Source organism: Anomalospiza imberbis, chromosome 5 (genome assembly GCF_031753505.1).
Source record: "Anomalospiza imberbis isolate Cuckoo-Finch-1a 21T00152 chromosome 5, ASM3175350v1, whole genome shotgun sequence".
In the NCBI taxonomy this organism is placed as follows: domain Eukaryota; kingdom Metazoa; phylum Chordata; class Aves; order Passeriformes; family Viduidae; genus Anomalospiza; species Anomalospiza imberbis.
This window is the reverse complement of record NC_089685.1, coordinates 43814197-43829133: the sequence shown is the minus strand read 5'-3', so window position 1 is coordinate 43829133 and position 14937 is coordinate 43814197. Positions and strand designations below refer to the sequence as shown.

General features: G+C 40.6%; 1 protein-coding gene across 5 annotated transcripts in view; it reads left to right on the top strand.

Annotated features, from left to right (window-relative positions):
* Positions 1 to 14937, top strand: part of TMCC3 (transmembrane and coiled-coil domain family 3) — a 131827-nt gene that overhangs the window by 80721 nt on the left and 36169 nt on the right. The window contains exon 1 of one of the 5 annotated variants that reach the window (XM_068190389.1): positions 6498 to 6606. The exons of the other annotated variants lie outside the window; for them this stretch is intronic. Coding sequence (XP_068046490.1) covers positions 6529 to 6606 — 78 coding nt within the window. The 5' untranslated portion in view covers positions 6498 to 6528. Of the gene's footprint in view, positions 1 to 6497; positions 6607 to 14937 lie in introns of those variants that run through there. 5 annotated transcript variants of the gene reach the window in all.

The window sequence follows — 14937 nt, the reverse complement described above, 5'->3', positions numbered from 1 at the left end:
AATAAAGTAGAAGACTTCAATTTGTCAAAGACCATCCCCCAAATTTTGTAATGAATAATACCTTACTAAATCATGTTTTTAAAGCCCCAAAGAATAATTATGAATATTGTGTTAAAAACACATTTATTTGTTTAAAATTATACAGCAATAACCCAGAAGTTGCTTCTTGACATATTACTATATTTAGATATGTAAAGGGAGTGTGTTGCTGGATACTTATAAAAAAATGGTTGATACCAATGTACTTAGCATAATAGAAATATCTATGCTATGCTCTGGGGTTTTTTGTTTGCAATTTCTTGCCTTTAAAATATTTATTGTGAAAATCAGGCACTTGGAAAATGTTCACAGTTAGATGAATTGTAGGTGATCATCTTTTACATTTGTGAGGGAATTTGAGCTTCATGTCCCTGTAACTTGCATCTCTGTAGATAGAAAGTGACTGTAAAAAAACCCAAAGGGATATGTTGCAACAACTCTGACCAGGACAAGATGTAGGATTACATGTATAATCATTAATTTTTCTGTCCTCTCATAACCCATCTATGTTTTCTGGTTGACTGGCAAGCGAGTCCTAATTCTTTATTTGACATTGTCAATTCATATGGAAATAATTGATGTCACACATTTAGCATGACATAATTTATACAGAGCCACCTCCATGCAATGTACCTAATAGATGAATAAAAATTGACAGGTTCCTATCCAGCACCGTCTGCTATCTCTGTGTGCAGCCCTCAGCACAAACTGAGCTGGGACTCTGTGCAGCTATGGCCACAGAGCAGTAGAGTGAAAGCTGCAGTGTATTTAATTACAGAGCCTTGAGGAGCTCAGATGTCAGCTACCCAGCTACATGCCACCTCAGGGGGACTGCAGGCACTGCTGCAGAATGGGTTAGAGTGCCGCATTCCAAGAGCAATTCTTGTGCTCATGGGCTCTGTCTACTGTGCTTGTTTTAATTTGGGATAAAATGTTGCCATGATATAACCACCAGAAAATGAAGTAATAGGAAATTCAGGCTGGTTGTCTTCTGGCAACAGCCTGAATGGTTTGGATGCAAGTTCTTATTTGTGTTTTGGAAGGGGTTACACCTTTATGTGCCAGCAGGCTGCAGCTGTTCTCCTGCATGCCTTGTGACAATGTCAAAGTGGCTGATTTGGGACTAAGAGACTGCATACATTCATTCTCAGGCAGCCACATATCACATACTATGAGGCAGAAGAAAATTTGTAAGCTGATTAGTGGCAACCATTCACGTTGCTAGAGGAAGAATTCTCTACTTGTCTCTGCAACATGGACTATCTTTAACGTAAATAGCTGGGCTCCAGACAAGTTCTTGGGTATACAGAACAGTTGGCATTTCAGTCTGCTACAAAGGTGGCTCTTATTCACAGCATTTGAAATGCAAAATACTGCCACCATCCAGTAGGTACTGTTTGCACTATCGCTGTCACTCAGCAGCAGCAGTGAGAAATTATGTAGCTGAATTTTCCTAGGTTGTATGAGAATGAGGAAAGGCCTTGAAATTGCCTCTCATCACACAGCAAGGGACACACAATAGTATGCAAGGGAAAGGAAAAAGAAGGAGAACTTCTGTTACCCTGAACTGGAATTTTTCACTTGCTTCTCTATAATTCACTCCCTATAAGTGCATCTCACTAATATATGAAAGTCTTTGTTTTGCAGTTTTTTACTGTGTAGAAAATGCATACTCACAAAGTGTCCAGAGCTATTCTATTGTGAAAGCACATAAAACATTTCTTAATCAGGAGAGGATAGGAGTAGAGGGGTTAATTTAAAGTTTTAGTTTGATATCTGAAAGTTTATCCGCATCTTCTGAATGCTTGTCACAGCTTGGCAATACAATCTGCAAGTCTTAGTGTGATGCCATGGTAGTTTATGCTGGGTACAAACAAGCAGAGTATCTCCTTTGCTGTGTGTGTGAAAGGCTCGTGCTTTGGCAGAGGAACTGAGAATTGTGACAGTGCACTCGGGGCTAACTGGAAGACCAATGCCACTCAGCACTATCCCACTTAACCTCAGACTTGGAAATGACTAAGTCTCTTTTCACATAAACTCTTTCCCTGGAGGCTGGTTGATGAAAGCTTTTGGAAAAAGATTTGGCAGACAAGTTAAAAAGTCTCTCAAAAGAAGCCCTAGTATCCTGTTTAGAGTACAGATGTTACCATTGTGGGAAAAGGGACCTTCGTCTTCTTCCTGTTTGTACCTTTGCCAACATACCTTTGACATCAGATATTTAATTACTCCCCATGAACATCAGAACGCAACATTCAATAATAGCACTTTTAATTCTGAAGGAGTTCAAGGTTCTCCACATGAGAAAGATGTGCCATGCTTCTCCCTTTGCAGATAGGGTAGTAGAAGTCCAAAGAATTAAAGTAAATTGCCAAGACCCAGATTCATGATAAAACTGGAAAGAGAATAGGGCCAGACCTTGAGCCAGCCTCCAAATGAAAGAGTTTCCATGTTTTCCACCTCTATAAAGGTTTTTTTTTTTGGTTTTTTTTTTTTGTTTTTTTTTTTTTTTGTGTTACTTTCCAGTGTGTGTGTGTGTGACACCATCTAGGTGATTGTATTGTGTGGGAGGAGCTGGGTTTTGTTGTTTGGGTTTGGCAATCCCAAAAGTGTACTGGCACTTCTACTCCCTCCATGGCCTATGCATAAGTCAGTATGGAAAATTTATGGCTTGTAGGTGGGAGTGCTGCGTCTGCTGTGCAAGCATTACACATAGTCATGGGGCAAAACATGGATGACAAAGATGCAGTTTCTGAAGAGAAGAATAAGACAGGAGTCATATTGAGAAAGCTCAGGCTCCAGCTGACAGGCCTCCTTTGGAGAGTGCCTCTGCTGCACCTCCAGAGATTTGGTTTTCCTAAATCGTGGCAATACAGGCAACTGCAATATTGATGTCTGTCCCTCTGAAAACCAAATGTAGTAGTGAATGCTGGTGTGCAGTGATCATAAGTTTTTACTAGACCTTCTGTTCCTAATAGGCATCACTCTTTAAAAGGTCACTTTAATAAGGTAGGGAAAATAATGTAAATACCAAGAGTTAAGCATTGTGGATCATGCCAGCATGCTGAAGTGAAGGAAAGCACTGGAAAAGAATGGGCACTGACAGCTGGGCACTCAGTGAGGGATTTTGAGGTATTTGAACTTTAAAACTGGCAGAATGGATGGCCAGAATGATTTAACATTTTATCATTAATTTAAGCCATAGAAATTAATGTTTAAAATACTTTCTGAGAAGAACAAAGGATAAGAGAATTAATCTGTGGACTACCATTTCTATCTAAGTTACTGTGAGTCCAGATTCATGCTCCTGGAAGAATTTGCTCTAGTGGAGTTAAGGCTCAGAAGAGAGCAGGTGCAGTGTGTGGGAAGATCATTTATTTAAACTGTGGGCTTTTGAAAATAAGAGTGAGAGAATTACCCAGTGAAGCTCTCAGTAGTACTGTGGTGTGCAGTATTCTGCCACATTCAGGACGTCACATCTCTGTTTTGGAGTGAGAATGGAGAGCTGTACAAACCAGCTGTGTGTGCAAGAGGAGGGGTAGGTGGTCTTAGTTCAGCCAAGCCAAATGAAATGCATTCTGCAAATGTTCCATAGAAAAAGAACATGCTCCTGCTCCAGCTCAGGAAGGACCTAGTGGCCCATGTGTGAGAAGGAAAGATAAAGGGGGGAAAAGAGCAGCCTTTGGTCAGAGAATTGCATTGCACCATAGTTTGGCATAAATTCTGAAGACACAGACAATTTAAGTCCAACATATGAAAAGAACCATTTCTTTAGATGCAGCACTTGCAGATACTGTCAAAATTACAATGGCTCCTAATTCAGCTTGTGTGGAAGGACTCTTCTGACCTGTGAGACAGATGCCTACACCCAAGCAGCTGTTTCTCCCCCACTATAACTTGCTGCTGCGTGCAGCAGTTGTTCCTAATTGACTGGCCTGCTGTCCTGTGGTCACAGCTCCTCCAGGAACCGCCCAGTGCTGGGGCTTTTGCTGCTGGCACAGGAACCAGGAGCTGTTGTTTCTGGTATGCACCACTGAGAGCAGTGCCCAAGCAACGGATCAAAGGCTTGGTTAGAAGGTGTGACTAATGCAACACTGGGGTCTTATGAGACCAGCTATATTATGCTCTCTTCTTAGAGGCTACATCAGGACAGAGCTTTCTTTGTAAATGTAGTAGTATGTATGTTGATACTACCTCTAAATATATATTGCATATTCCTGCCTCTTCTTATTTTGAAGAGAAGTTTCACCGTTTTGTGGCTAGTCTGCTGGTACTATTTAAATAAGGCTGATATGTAAATAAAACTCTTAAACTTTTGAATAAAGTATGATTTACAATAAGCCTGCTATTACTAAAACATCAAGCAGTTGCAGTGTTTTATGTGTCCCTATTCCCACTGCTTACCCTTTCTATGCTTTGATCAACTACATCTGGCAAGTCTTTAAAAAAACCCTGAAAGTTTCTGAGGAAATAAGGGTGTTTCATCCTAGGTCCTGAAAACCACACATTTCTGTTTAGGAATGTGCAGTTACTACTTCAGTGAAAACCCCAAGCCCCACAAAATTTACCTATTTAACTTTTTACTCACCTTTACCTCCAGAGTTCCTCACCCTCTGGCACATGAATTAATGTTCATGTCAGAGCTGAAGGACTGAAAAAAGAGTTTCTATTTCTGTTTTTTTTTCCAGCAGCCTTTTAACTTCAGCTAACTCATTCGGCTTCATAAGAACTACAGGAAGGGTGGCAAGTCACCATCCGTGTGCAGTATCTAGTGTTAGTTTGGTACTTTGAATACTGCATTAGGAAAATAGAGGTTCCTTTCATTGTTTACTTTGGGATAACTTTGTTAAAACTGATGTTAGAGTTGAAGAAGAAACACCTGCCAAGAAGGTGAGGTCTTGTATTTCTTTTTATTTTAGAATTCCAGGTCTTTAATTTATGAAGACCTCATTACTTGAAAACACTATTGAGGTCCTCATGTCAGGTAATTAATCTCTGACAGTACTGCTATGTTGGAACATATGATTCCAATAAAAAAAAAAAAGGTGACAGGGAAGTATTTTTTAAAGCTGCAAGGTTCTCCTAGGGTAGTTAACTATGTTTATATACCCACATGCCTCGGGACTGTTGCTGTCTCCAGCTAGAGAAAAAAAGCAGCGTGACCTATGCATGAGCATGAGAACAGCTGTACCTAAAAGGTGAAGTCCTGCTACTCCTGCAAGGGAGTTGGCCTGAAGGAACTCCAGATTTGCTTGTGTAATAATTAGAGGTCGTAACTCAACAAGTCTGTTTATTTCAGAAAGGAAAAGAAATACATTTCCTCTACTACTTACTGATTATAAAACAGTATTTTAGTTGCACTTTTCAGTGGGTTAAAATGTGTTAAGTGTCATTTAAATGCATTCCTCAGCATAGAAAGTGTGAAGATTAATGTGCAGATCAGTCAGAAACTCCACTCAACTCTTAGGAATTTAAGTGCATTGGCATATGCATGCCCTGGAAATAAAGTTTTCCTGGAGCATTCAGAAGTATGGTTTGAAGCTCCCGCGTGCCAGGATATTGAAGGATTTATCTCACATAGGTAATGTGCAGAAAATGGGCTGAATTGGTTGCTGTGTTCCACTGAACACTTTGGAAAATGCAAGCCCTGATTATTTAGTTGGTTTGACAGAATGTTGATACCATTTTATTGTGAAAATGTCTAGGCATCAAGGGCTTTTAAGCAGCAGTGCTTGGTTGTGTCCAGGGCACCTTAGGCTACCAAAGTCAAAACCTTACAAGTGAGTCTGCCCGAAACTGACAGCACAATACTTCAGGTTTCTTCCTTTCTTTCCCCGTTGGACTTCTGAACCTTTAGGATATGCTGTGCTTTGTGAGGTTTCACTGTAGCAACAGGGTTTAGGTTTGTTTTAAGGGAAGTCAAGATTGCTTGATCTTAACTCCCTCCAAGACCTGGATCCGACCCAAACCAGCGGCGGTCAGCAGGAGGAACTGTCATCCCTCTGTCATCCCTCCCTGACCGTGTTCCAACTCCTGCTGTCCCCTCATACACGACGGCCTTGAAAATTAAACAAACGAAGGGACTTCTGGCCCAGTCCCTCTGGCTAAGCTCTCTCCCACCTTCATCCCCTCTCAGGCGTCCTTCCTTTTTCGAAGGAGGGGGACACCCCAGCTGCGGCCCCCTCGGGACCCGTGCGGCGGGACCCGGAGCGCCGAGGGGCGGATCCGGGTGTGTGCGGGCTGGGGAGCAGCGGGGCGGCCGCGGTGCGGGCGGGGCCGTGCGGGCGGGCGTGCCCGGCGCTCCCGCGCGGCGGCGGCGGCGGCTCCGATCCCGCTCCAGATCCCGCTCCAGATCCCGCTCCAGATCCCGCTCCAGATCCCGATCCCGCTCGGTCCCGCGGCCGCTGGCTGGTGCTTGGGCGGCCCTGGGCGGCACCGCGGCCGGCGTGGGGCAGGAGCAGCAGCAACAACAGCACAAACACACGCGCAAGCATGCCGGGCAGCGACACGGCGCTCGCCGTGGACAGGACGTACTCGGACCCTGAGCGGCACCGGCGACGCAAGACGAGGGTAAGGCGGGTGAGAGCAGGCGGCCCGGGGAGGCGGCGGCGCTGGGGCTGCCTGGGGGATTTGGGTGCCGAGCTCTGACAGGCAGCCGCCAACCTGCAGCACTTTCCCCGTGAGGTCTCCACGTTTGCTAAGCTGACGATCTAAAGAGAAGGTTTTTTCCGTTGTGATTCTTTCATCTTCATACTCTGAACATTTTTTGGTATAGGAAAATGAAGTGAAACTGAATATTGACTTCATAGAAACCACTGTTCGAGGTATCCCCGCAATCGAAACTAGAGGGATACAAGTGTAATAGAGAACTTACTCACCAGAGTCAACAGCGCCGATGATTTAATGCCGTGACTCTGTCTCGATCACAGTGGTGAATACTAGGGTTTGGTTCTGTTTCTCAAGGTTTGTTTAATAAACTCTGGAGCAGGTGATTGTATCTGGCAGCAGAGAATCATTATGCTTCCTTTTATGAAGTTAAAAGAGGGCTGTGGCAGGAATGGAACTTGATAGAAAAAGTCCACCTGTGTGTTCTAGGGATAAAGTAAGAATATACTATATATCCATGATGTATGGCTTTATGGAATAGTTTTTCTTAGTCTCCTGCCAAGTTCATCTTTCTTTATTTTTATGTTTTGTTCTTATGATATATATAAACATAAACATGTATAGGCAAAGCTTGTGATCCTTTCATGTGTTTAGTGGCTTTTATGGTAAGTGTTCTGTTGATAAAGGCACTTTGCTTTTTTGCTTAAAAGTGTTACCTAAATGTTCAGCTCAAAGACGTGTAAAAAGTGGCCCTTTCTTCCCATGCACTGCAGGAAAGGAAAAACGAGCTGACTTGGGAAATTGGCAGAAATTCTGTTTTCTGTGCTGAGATCTTGAGTCTGACAACAAATAAACTTTATGGTTTGAAGTGTAAGGATCAACTATTTGTGAGGCAAGATCTTTTCTGGGGGGTGACTGGGGTAAAGGTTTTGGGTTTTGGGGGTTTTATTTTCCAATACTGCGCATTTGCAGTATTCTCCGTCCCTCCTGCCCATTAATTCACAGTGATGAAAAGGAGATGGTGTGATTCAGATTGCTTCAGAATAATGAAATATTTTAAAAATAGGTAACCCTATGTACTGTAGAATTACTACTAAAATCTACAATCCTCTTCACACTGTAAGGTGGTCGCACATGCTAGTCATATTGGAGTTAATGGTGTTACGCATTTCCTTTGTTCTTCTCTGTTGAAAGTTGAAGTGATTAGTTTCTCCTTCATTGATCTTGCTGTAAGAATAATGACTATTTACCTAAGCGTGTCCATGGGGAAAAGTTGCATATCTTCATAATTTTTGGCATATTTAAAGGTTAAACTCTACTCCCTACTCTAGTTGATTTGCTTAAAAGTATAAAGTACCATGGCTAATGCTGTCTTGTTTACTGTACTTGTATATTGACATTAAAAAAAAAAAACCCTCATGTTTAAGGCAATTTTATAAAAGCATTGGTCTTCTGTCTGATTTTGGATTTCTTTTAATCAGAATTAGCGTCATCTTCCCTTCCTGCAACCATGAGGACTGGAAATACAACTGTATACAAGTTTAGAGTTGTATGTAATTGTGATGCTCCAGGGTTTGGGCTTTACAAGTTGTGTCAAATATCACAGGACTAGTAAAATAATTGCTAGGTGTGGTAGCAGCATGTAGTATGTTCCAAATGATGGTAAGACCTTGTATTAAATCTGTTTGTGCTTAGTCCAAATGAATTGGAATTTTTCCTAGGTAAATTGCCTGGATAACTTCAACATTTCTCTTACTGTCTTAGCCATAGGTGTAGAAATGGTCATGCACTGGAGCAGCAAGAACTGGTGGTATTATGTAGAAAAAAGCAAGAAATTAGAATGCTGTTTTTTATTTAGAGACTGAACAAAAATCATCAGAGCAGCTAAGTTAAAGCTGCCATTCCCAAACATGGATGGAGAAGAATGATGTAGTGCATGAACACAACAATACAGAGCTGGTAGTGGGGTTCTCAAGAGCCTGAGCAGACTAGGGAGGCTTGCTGTGTGAAGAATGCCTTGGAGCTGGATTTGGTAGCAGGATAGGATATGTTGTAAGTAAGGTGAGATCCATTTAATAAAGTCTGGGGAAAAGAGAGGTGTTAAAGTAGAAGCTGGATCTCCTAGTCTATATAACATAGGCTACTGAGTCCAGGTTTTAGGGACTCCGTTTTTTGGGACTGGGTGGGTTTTAAAGGAATTCTCCAGCCTATAGGATACTGCATGTGTCTTCCAAGCCCAGCTAAGGATTTTCCTTATGAGAATGTGACACCTTTTCACTGGACAGGTAAAATGACAGTTCCAGAATTGCTGTTGTGTATACTGTAGGAAGGCATATTTGAATTTAGTTTGCAGAAGTGCTGGAAATTTATTGTGAATATAGCCTTTTGGAGTTTGTAAATGATGAGTCCGAGGGTATTTAAACATTTTTGCTGCAGCCAAAAAGCTTCTTCAGTGTATAGCAACAGGTCTGCTCAATACCTTCTTATCTGAGACCGTTTGAAGTATGAGATATTGTGGCTTCTGCTACTAATTCTCCATATGTCACATTTTGTGTGACATTCCCAATGGCTGAACAAGAGGAAATACTTTATTGAAGTGTAGTTGGATCATTCTTAATTAGAGTCAGTGCTGCTGCTGAAGGCCAAATATTGAAGGAGAGGCTGTTCTCTCTTCTTGGATGTTCTCTTCCTTTGATGAATCACGAGAGAGTCCAGCTATGCTGTGCATGGCAGTACTGAGTGGGGCATAAAACCACTATTACATGAAGTGTAATGGAATTAGTGCCTTACAGTTCTGCTTTTACATGGTGGGTATAGATTTATAGCCATGTGGTTGCCTTAGTTCTGGAAAATCATCCGTCTCCAGGTTTAGGAAGGTTGCCCTTCAAGGAGACATTGCCTGCCTCTCCTTGCCAATAGTACCTGCTCACTATAATCTGGATTACTGCAGATCGCTCTGGTGGTGCAGGTGAAATTCGTGGACAATGCAGCCATGCAAAACGTTTCTGGTCTTTTCTGCTAATGCCAGTTGCTGCAGCTTCACTGTGCTTAACATCCACCACTAGCTGATTCCTGCAATACTTCAAATATAAATCTTTGAAAAACTTTCAAAATCAGGACCTAAGATATGAAGTAGGACAATTTGGGAACAGGAGTTGCATTTTTAGTTGTCATGAACAAAGTACTACTCTTGCTGGACTGTAACTGGCAGGATAGTTTAAAAAGTGTCATAGTGCTTTCTTAAGGGACTTGATTTTGCAGTAAGCATTGTGGTGATCAGTAAGTCCATGCAGATGTCTATGCAATTGCAATAGTTCACATTCCTGAAGCACTAACTAGCCTGGCTATGCTAACCCATGCCTGTGCTGACTTTTGCTTCAAGAGCACTGTGTCAGGACTGCCTTTCAAGGCTCTATAAGGGTCTGTTAAAGCTTTTTTTTTTTTTTTTTTTTTTTTAAATCTGTTGATCAGGACATTGCTCTTCACTCTTGATGTCTTACCCATTACTGAACAAGAACTATTTGCATTTCATCAGGAATATAAATTTATATGTATGGCTTTGGAGGAGAAAAATCCTTTTCCAGTACAACTAAAACACACAAATTCCTTAACTGCATCCCAACAGAAGTCTATGTAGAAGTCTACTTGCTTTTAGTAAGTACCAGATAGGTTTGAGAGAGATGCAGGAAGGCCTAATTGATTTCTTGCACACTGGAACCTATTCAGAACTTTATTAATGGAAAACAGAATTGTAAGAATCTTTATTTGAAACAAACACAAAAGCCTTACCTGGAACAGGTGTGGTATGTTTATTAATTAATAGAGAAGCTAATTTCAAGCTTCTTGTTCTTTCAGCCTTAGTGAGACTAGCAGCAGAATCAGTGGTTTCTTGGATGATTTAATTCTTACGCAATGACACATATAAAAGGCTTACACTAAAAAAATAAAAAAGCCCAGAAATTCCCTTCCTTTCTACTGATGAAAAAGCATTCTGTGGAATGTCTCTTCTCATTTTCCGTGTCTCTCTTATGATCCCTCCCATTGATCTTGTCTGTAGGCAAGGCAGACTTTAATAATCCCTTCTCATATGTGTGTCTTTCTAAGCCCCTAATCGCTTTCATCATCTGTCCTTGAATTCCCTTTATTTCTTAAAATCTTCAGTACGTTGGAGGAAATGACATAAAGGTACCTAAAAGGATTAAAAACAAACAAATAAAAACCCCAAATAGAATACCCCACCAAAGCAAACAAAGCAAACAAATTGAACAACAAAACCCCACCAAGTCTAACCAAAACAAAAAAACACTCCACCCACAGTTTTAGGAGACAGGGAGATTTAATCTCCTGGTGTTCTTTTAAATACAAAGATCACTGTGGAAGACATGCCTGTTCTGGGCTCTTGTAACCTGTAACCAAACCTCCCAATATTTTGTGCTCTAAGACCTTACACACACTTTTCCCCACAGTTCCCTCAGGTTTGGATATAAGATGAAAATAATTTCATGAGACAATTTTGCTAGGACCTCCAAGCTTTGGTTTTATATCCACAGTGTAATTAGAAATGTGTGAAACCTGTCAAAAGGTAGCCTGCATGATCCAGGGGAATTGGAAATAAAAGAGAGAAGCCATAATTATAATATGAACCCAAAAATACTGACTAGTTTGTTAGAACTGAAGAAAAGTCTGGTTTGTTCATTTAAAACAGTAAACTATTGATTATTTTGTCATTTAGAACTGTTTAAAAAACTTCTTACTTTTTTATTCCCTAGTGCCAGAAAGGAATATTAGGAAGTTTCCAAAGTTGGAAGTTGTTTTTGGGTGTTTTTTTTTTTGTTTTTTTTGTTTTTGTTTTGTTTTTGTGGGTTTTTTGGGTTTTTTTTTTGAGTTTTGGAATTAAATACACCTAAAAGCTAAAGAGTAGTGTTAGGTCAAATGAAACAAAAGGGAAGTTGTTTCTGTACGGCTTAGTTTAGTATTGCTGTGCTCCCCTGATCCTGCAAGGTGAACCTCTGGTAAATTTGTAGGCTATAAAGGTTGTGTTCTCACCCACTTCATCTTTTCCCTAACCCAATAAGACAGTTTTAAACAATCAGTAGAATGGAAGACACATCTTCTTTTTAAGGTTTAAACTGATTTTAAGTTTGGAATCTTTTTACTTAGACCTTTCATAATTTTTGGTTTTCACCTGGAAAATTCACATCTCTGAAGACTCTAGAGTCTTTCCCTTGCTGTGCTGTTGATCCATCCTCATTGCAGTGGGGAATTCTTATCACCTTTTCAATATTAGTTATATGTATAAAAAAAGTCACTGGGGGAAAATTGCCAGCTTTCTGATTTGCTTTCCTTTTGAAGTATGTGTAATTGTTCTTCAGTCAGGTTGCCAGCAGTGATGCTGGGGGATGGCAAGAGCTCCAGATCCCTGCCTTGCTTATTGTCATCATCTCTGTAGGTAAGGCTTTCACTAGACACCATCTGGGTCTGCACAGGGGCTAAGCCTTCAAGGTTTTGGTGGGTTTGACATCTAATCTTGTCCAAACTAAAAAGATTCCTGCTGCACATTGTCCCATTTTTGGTTCTTTTGGGAACATTAGCAAGTGTGCAGCTTTCATTTTCACCCCCACAGTAAGTATGATTTTGGGAAAGACTTGTGTGGGAGATTAATTTCTATGTAATGCTGGGGAATGGTGTAACATAATTCTCCCTTTCCACTTATGTATCCACGTAGAGAAACTTTACAAAAGAGCATTGCAGTAGTAAATACTGAAAGTTTTCTGTTCTTCCCTTAGTCTGAAAGAGGGAGGATTAATATTCAAAGCAAAAATTAGCCTGCCGATCTAAAGCCTTCACATATGGGACGAAGTATGTACTGGAATGTCTTGAACCTTACCAGACACTCAGCAAGTGAGACTTCCTCTAAAGACTTTGTTACTGTAGAAAGCTGAAATTAGGCTTTTTGTTTTCAAAAAAAATTACAGAAAAGCTTAATATTGAGAGCTTGCTTACTTCATTATTGCTCTGTTTAGGGGTTGCAACTGGATAAAATTCCAGAGGGCAGAAGTTTTGGAAACCACTGGTACTAATATTTTCTTACTTACCTCTTTATTGGACAGCATATTTCAATGGACCTTTCATATAAAAGTATTTAGCATCAATTCTTGATAATTCTCAGTTAACCTTTACTATAGTAGGTATATTTTCCTTGGCTTTTCCTATTTGTGTACAGTTTAAGGAACAGTTGCCTTCCTTTGTAAATACTTGTTTCAGTAGCTCTAGATAAAGAACTTATGCTGGGGATGCAAAGAATTGACACTGTGCTATTGAATTAAAATTAATATGTGATTTAGATAGTGCTGAATTAATTGGAAACTTTTGATCAACATCAGGGGCCTATGGAACCAATCTGAGATGAATTAGAAGAGACATTTGGAAACTTCTCTATATATTAACTGTTCTTTACAGGATGGGAGATGCTGCTTCCAGTTGATATTACAATCTCCTTTAGCTTAAACCAGAATGGTGTAGGTTTTTGCTTTATAAATAAATGATCTTGTAGTGGGTTTGGCTAAAAATGTATGGAAACCTGTTTCGTTTCCTCACAAAACTGTGATAAAAAAGAACAGCCACTGTGTGTGCATCCACAGACTGCAGCAATTAAACACTCTATCTATGTCATGTGATTTTTTTTTTTTTTTTTTTTTTTTGGTTGAAGTTAGTAGAAGTATGGCTTTCAAACAGGTTATGACATGACTGGCTTCTCAAGCACTAAATAAGGTATTTTTTAAATTGACTTGCTCCTCCTGTTTAAAGCAAGCCTTTATATCATGGTGAAAGTTGGTGTTTTAAAGATAGGGAAGATGGCAATGCTCTGGAGTTAATGTATACAACAGGTGTTGATTTATAAGGTCAGAAAAAGCAGAGCTATTGGAAGTATAAGACTTCCATTGTTAAATAAACAAAGCAAACCTGATATTGCCTACTGCCACCTAAAAAGCAAGTAACACAGCTTACAGGAAATGTGAGGAGTCAGAGTTTTGGGGTCTTTGGATTATTAAATATAAGGGAATTTCTAAGTGAGCTTTAAGCTAGACTACAAGAATTACTGTTACAAAAAGAGAAGCCTTATTAGGGTAAGTTGATTTGGCGGGTTTCTCTGGTTTTACTGCATTCACTCCCTTTATTCCAAGTTATTCCAGTACATGTAATACAGAAATTAGAATTCTGCTAGTGCTCATTGTTCCAATGCAAAATGATATAAATATGCAGAAATTGTGCTGCTTTATACCAGCATGTCTGTACAGGTGAGTGATGTGCAAAGATCAAACTGACAGACCAATTACAACTGACTCTAAAGATTTTTCTAATTCAGGGCAGTACAGCTTAATGTACTTTTAAGTTTGCTGAGGACTTGATAAGATTCACTGCTTCACCCTCACTTCCTAGGAAAATAATTATTTCATATGAAATGGGAGCTGTGGTGCTCCAGTGGCCATTGACTGTGTTTTGGATTATTCTTGACAAGAAGCTTTGGTTGAAGGTTGCAAGGACAGGTGGAAGCTTTGCAGCCTAGTAGGATCAAACCCAGTACTCGTCTGAAAGAGACATTTGTGTTAGAAGAATTAAATTAACAGATCTTATTAGTAAGAGTTGCCTAGGTCAGGTGTGAGGACCTTTCTTACACAAGAAAGACCAAAGAAGACTTGACTGTTCACTCCCTCACAGCTGCTTCTCCAGTCTGCAGCGCTGCAGGGTGCCACCTTCACCCTGACAGCTTTTCTCAAGCTGCTCAGAGCTGTCTTGTACCAAGTCCATTAGGGGCACCCAGCCTGGGGTTCCTTCACCCTCCCTGTGGTCATGCTGTGCTTACAGGTACTGCCCCCAGCCCAGTGCCATGCTCCCTTATTCCCTGTGCTGGGGCTGAGGGACAGGGAGGTGTGGGTGTGACTGGGCAGCTCTCAGCAGCTTTGGACATGTTCAGGGCAATAGCAAGGAATGGAGAAGATAGCAGGGAAGCATGATGGAGAGAGAACAGAGGTGGGATTTCATGTGCTTAGCCTAAAATGAATTTACTGCCCAGAACAGAGCTCCCTCCAAAGGCCAGGTGATCCTCCCCCTTCTTTAGTCCACACAGATGACTTGAAAATAAAATGATTCAGTATTTGATATTACTTCAGCTACTGATACATGTGCATAATATGGGATTGTGTGGCTGTTACTATGTTAGGAATCTTTGTTTTACTAGAGCTTTTGGCAGGAGTAACATAATCCTGTGTCGTGGTTGTCCCTGATACATTTTGT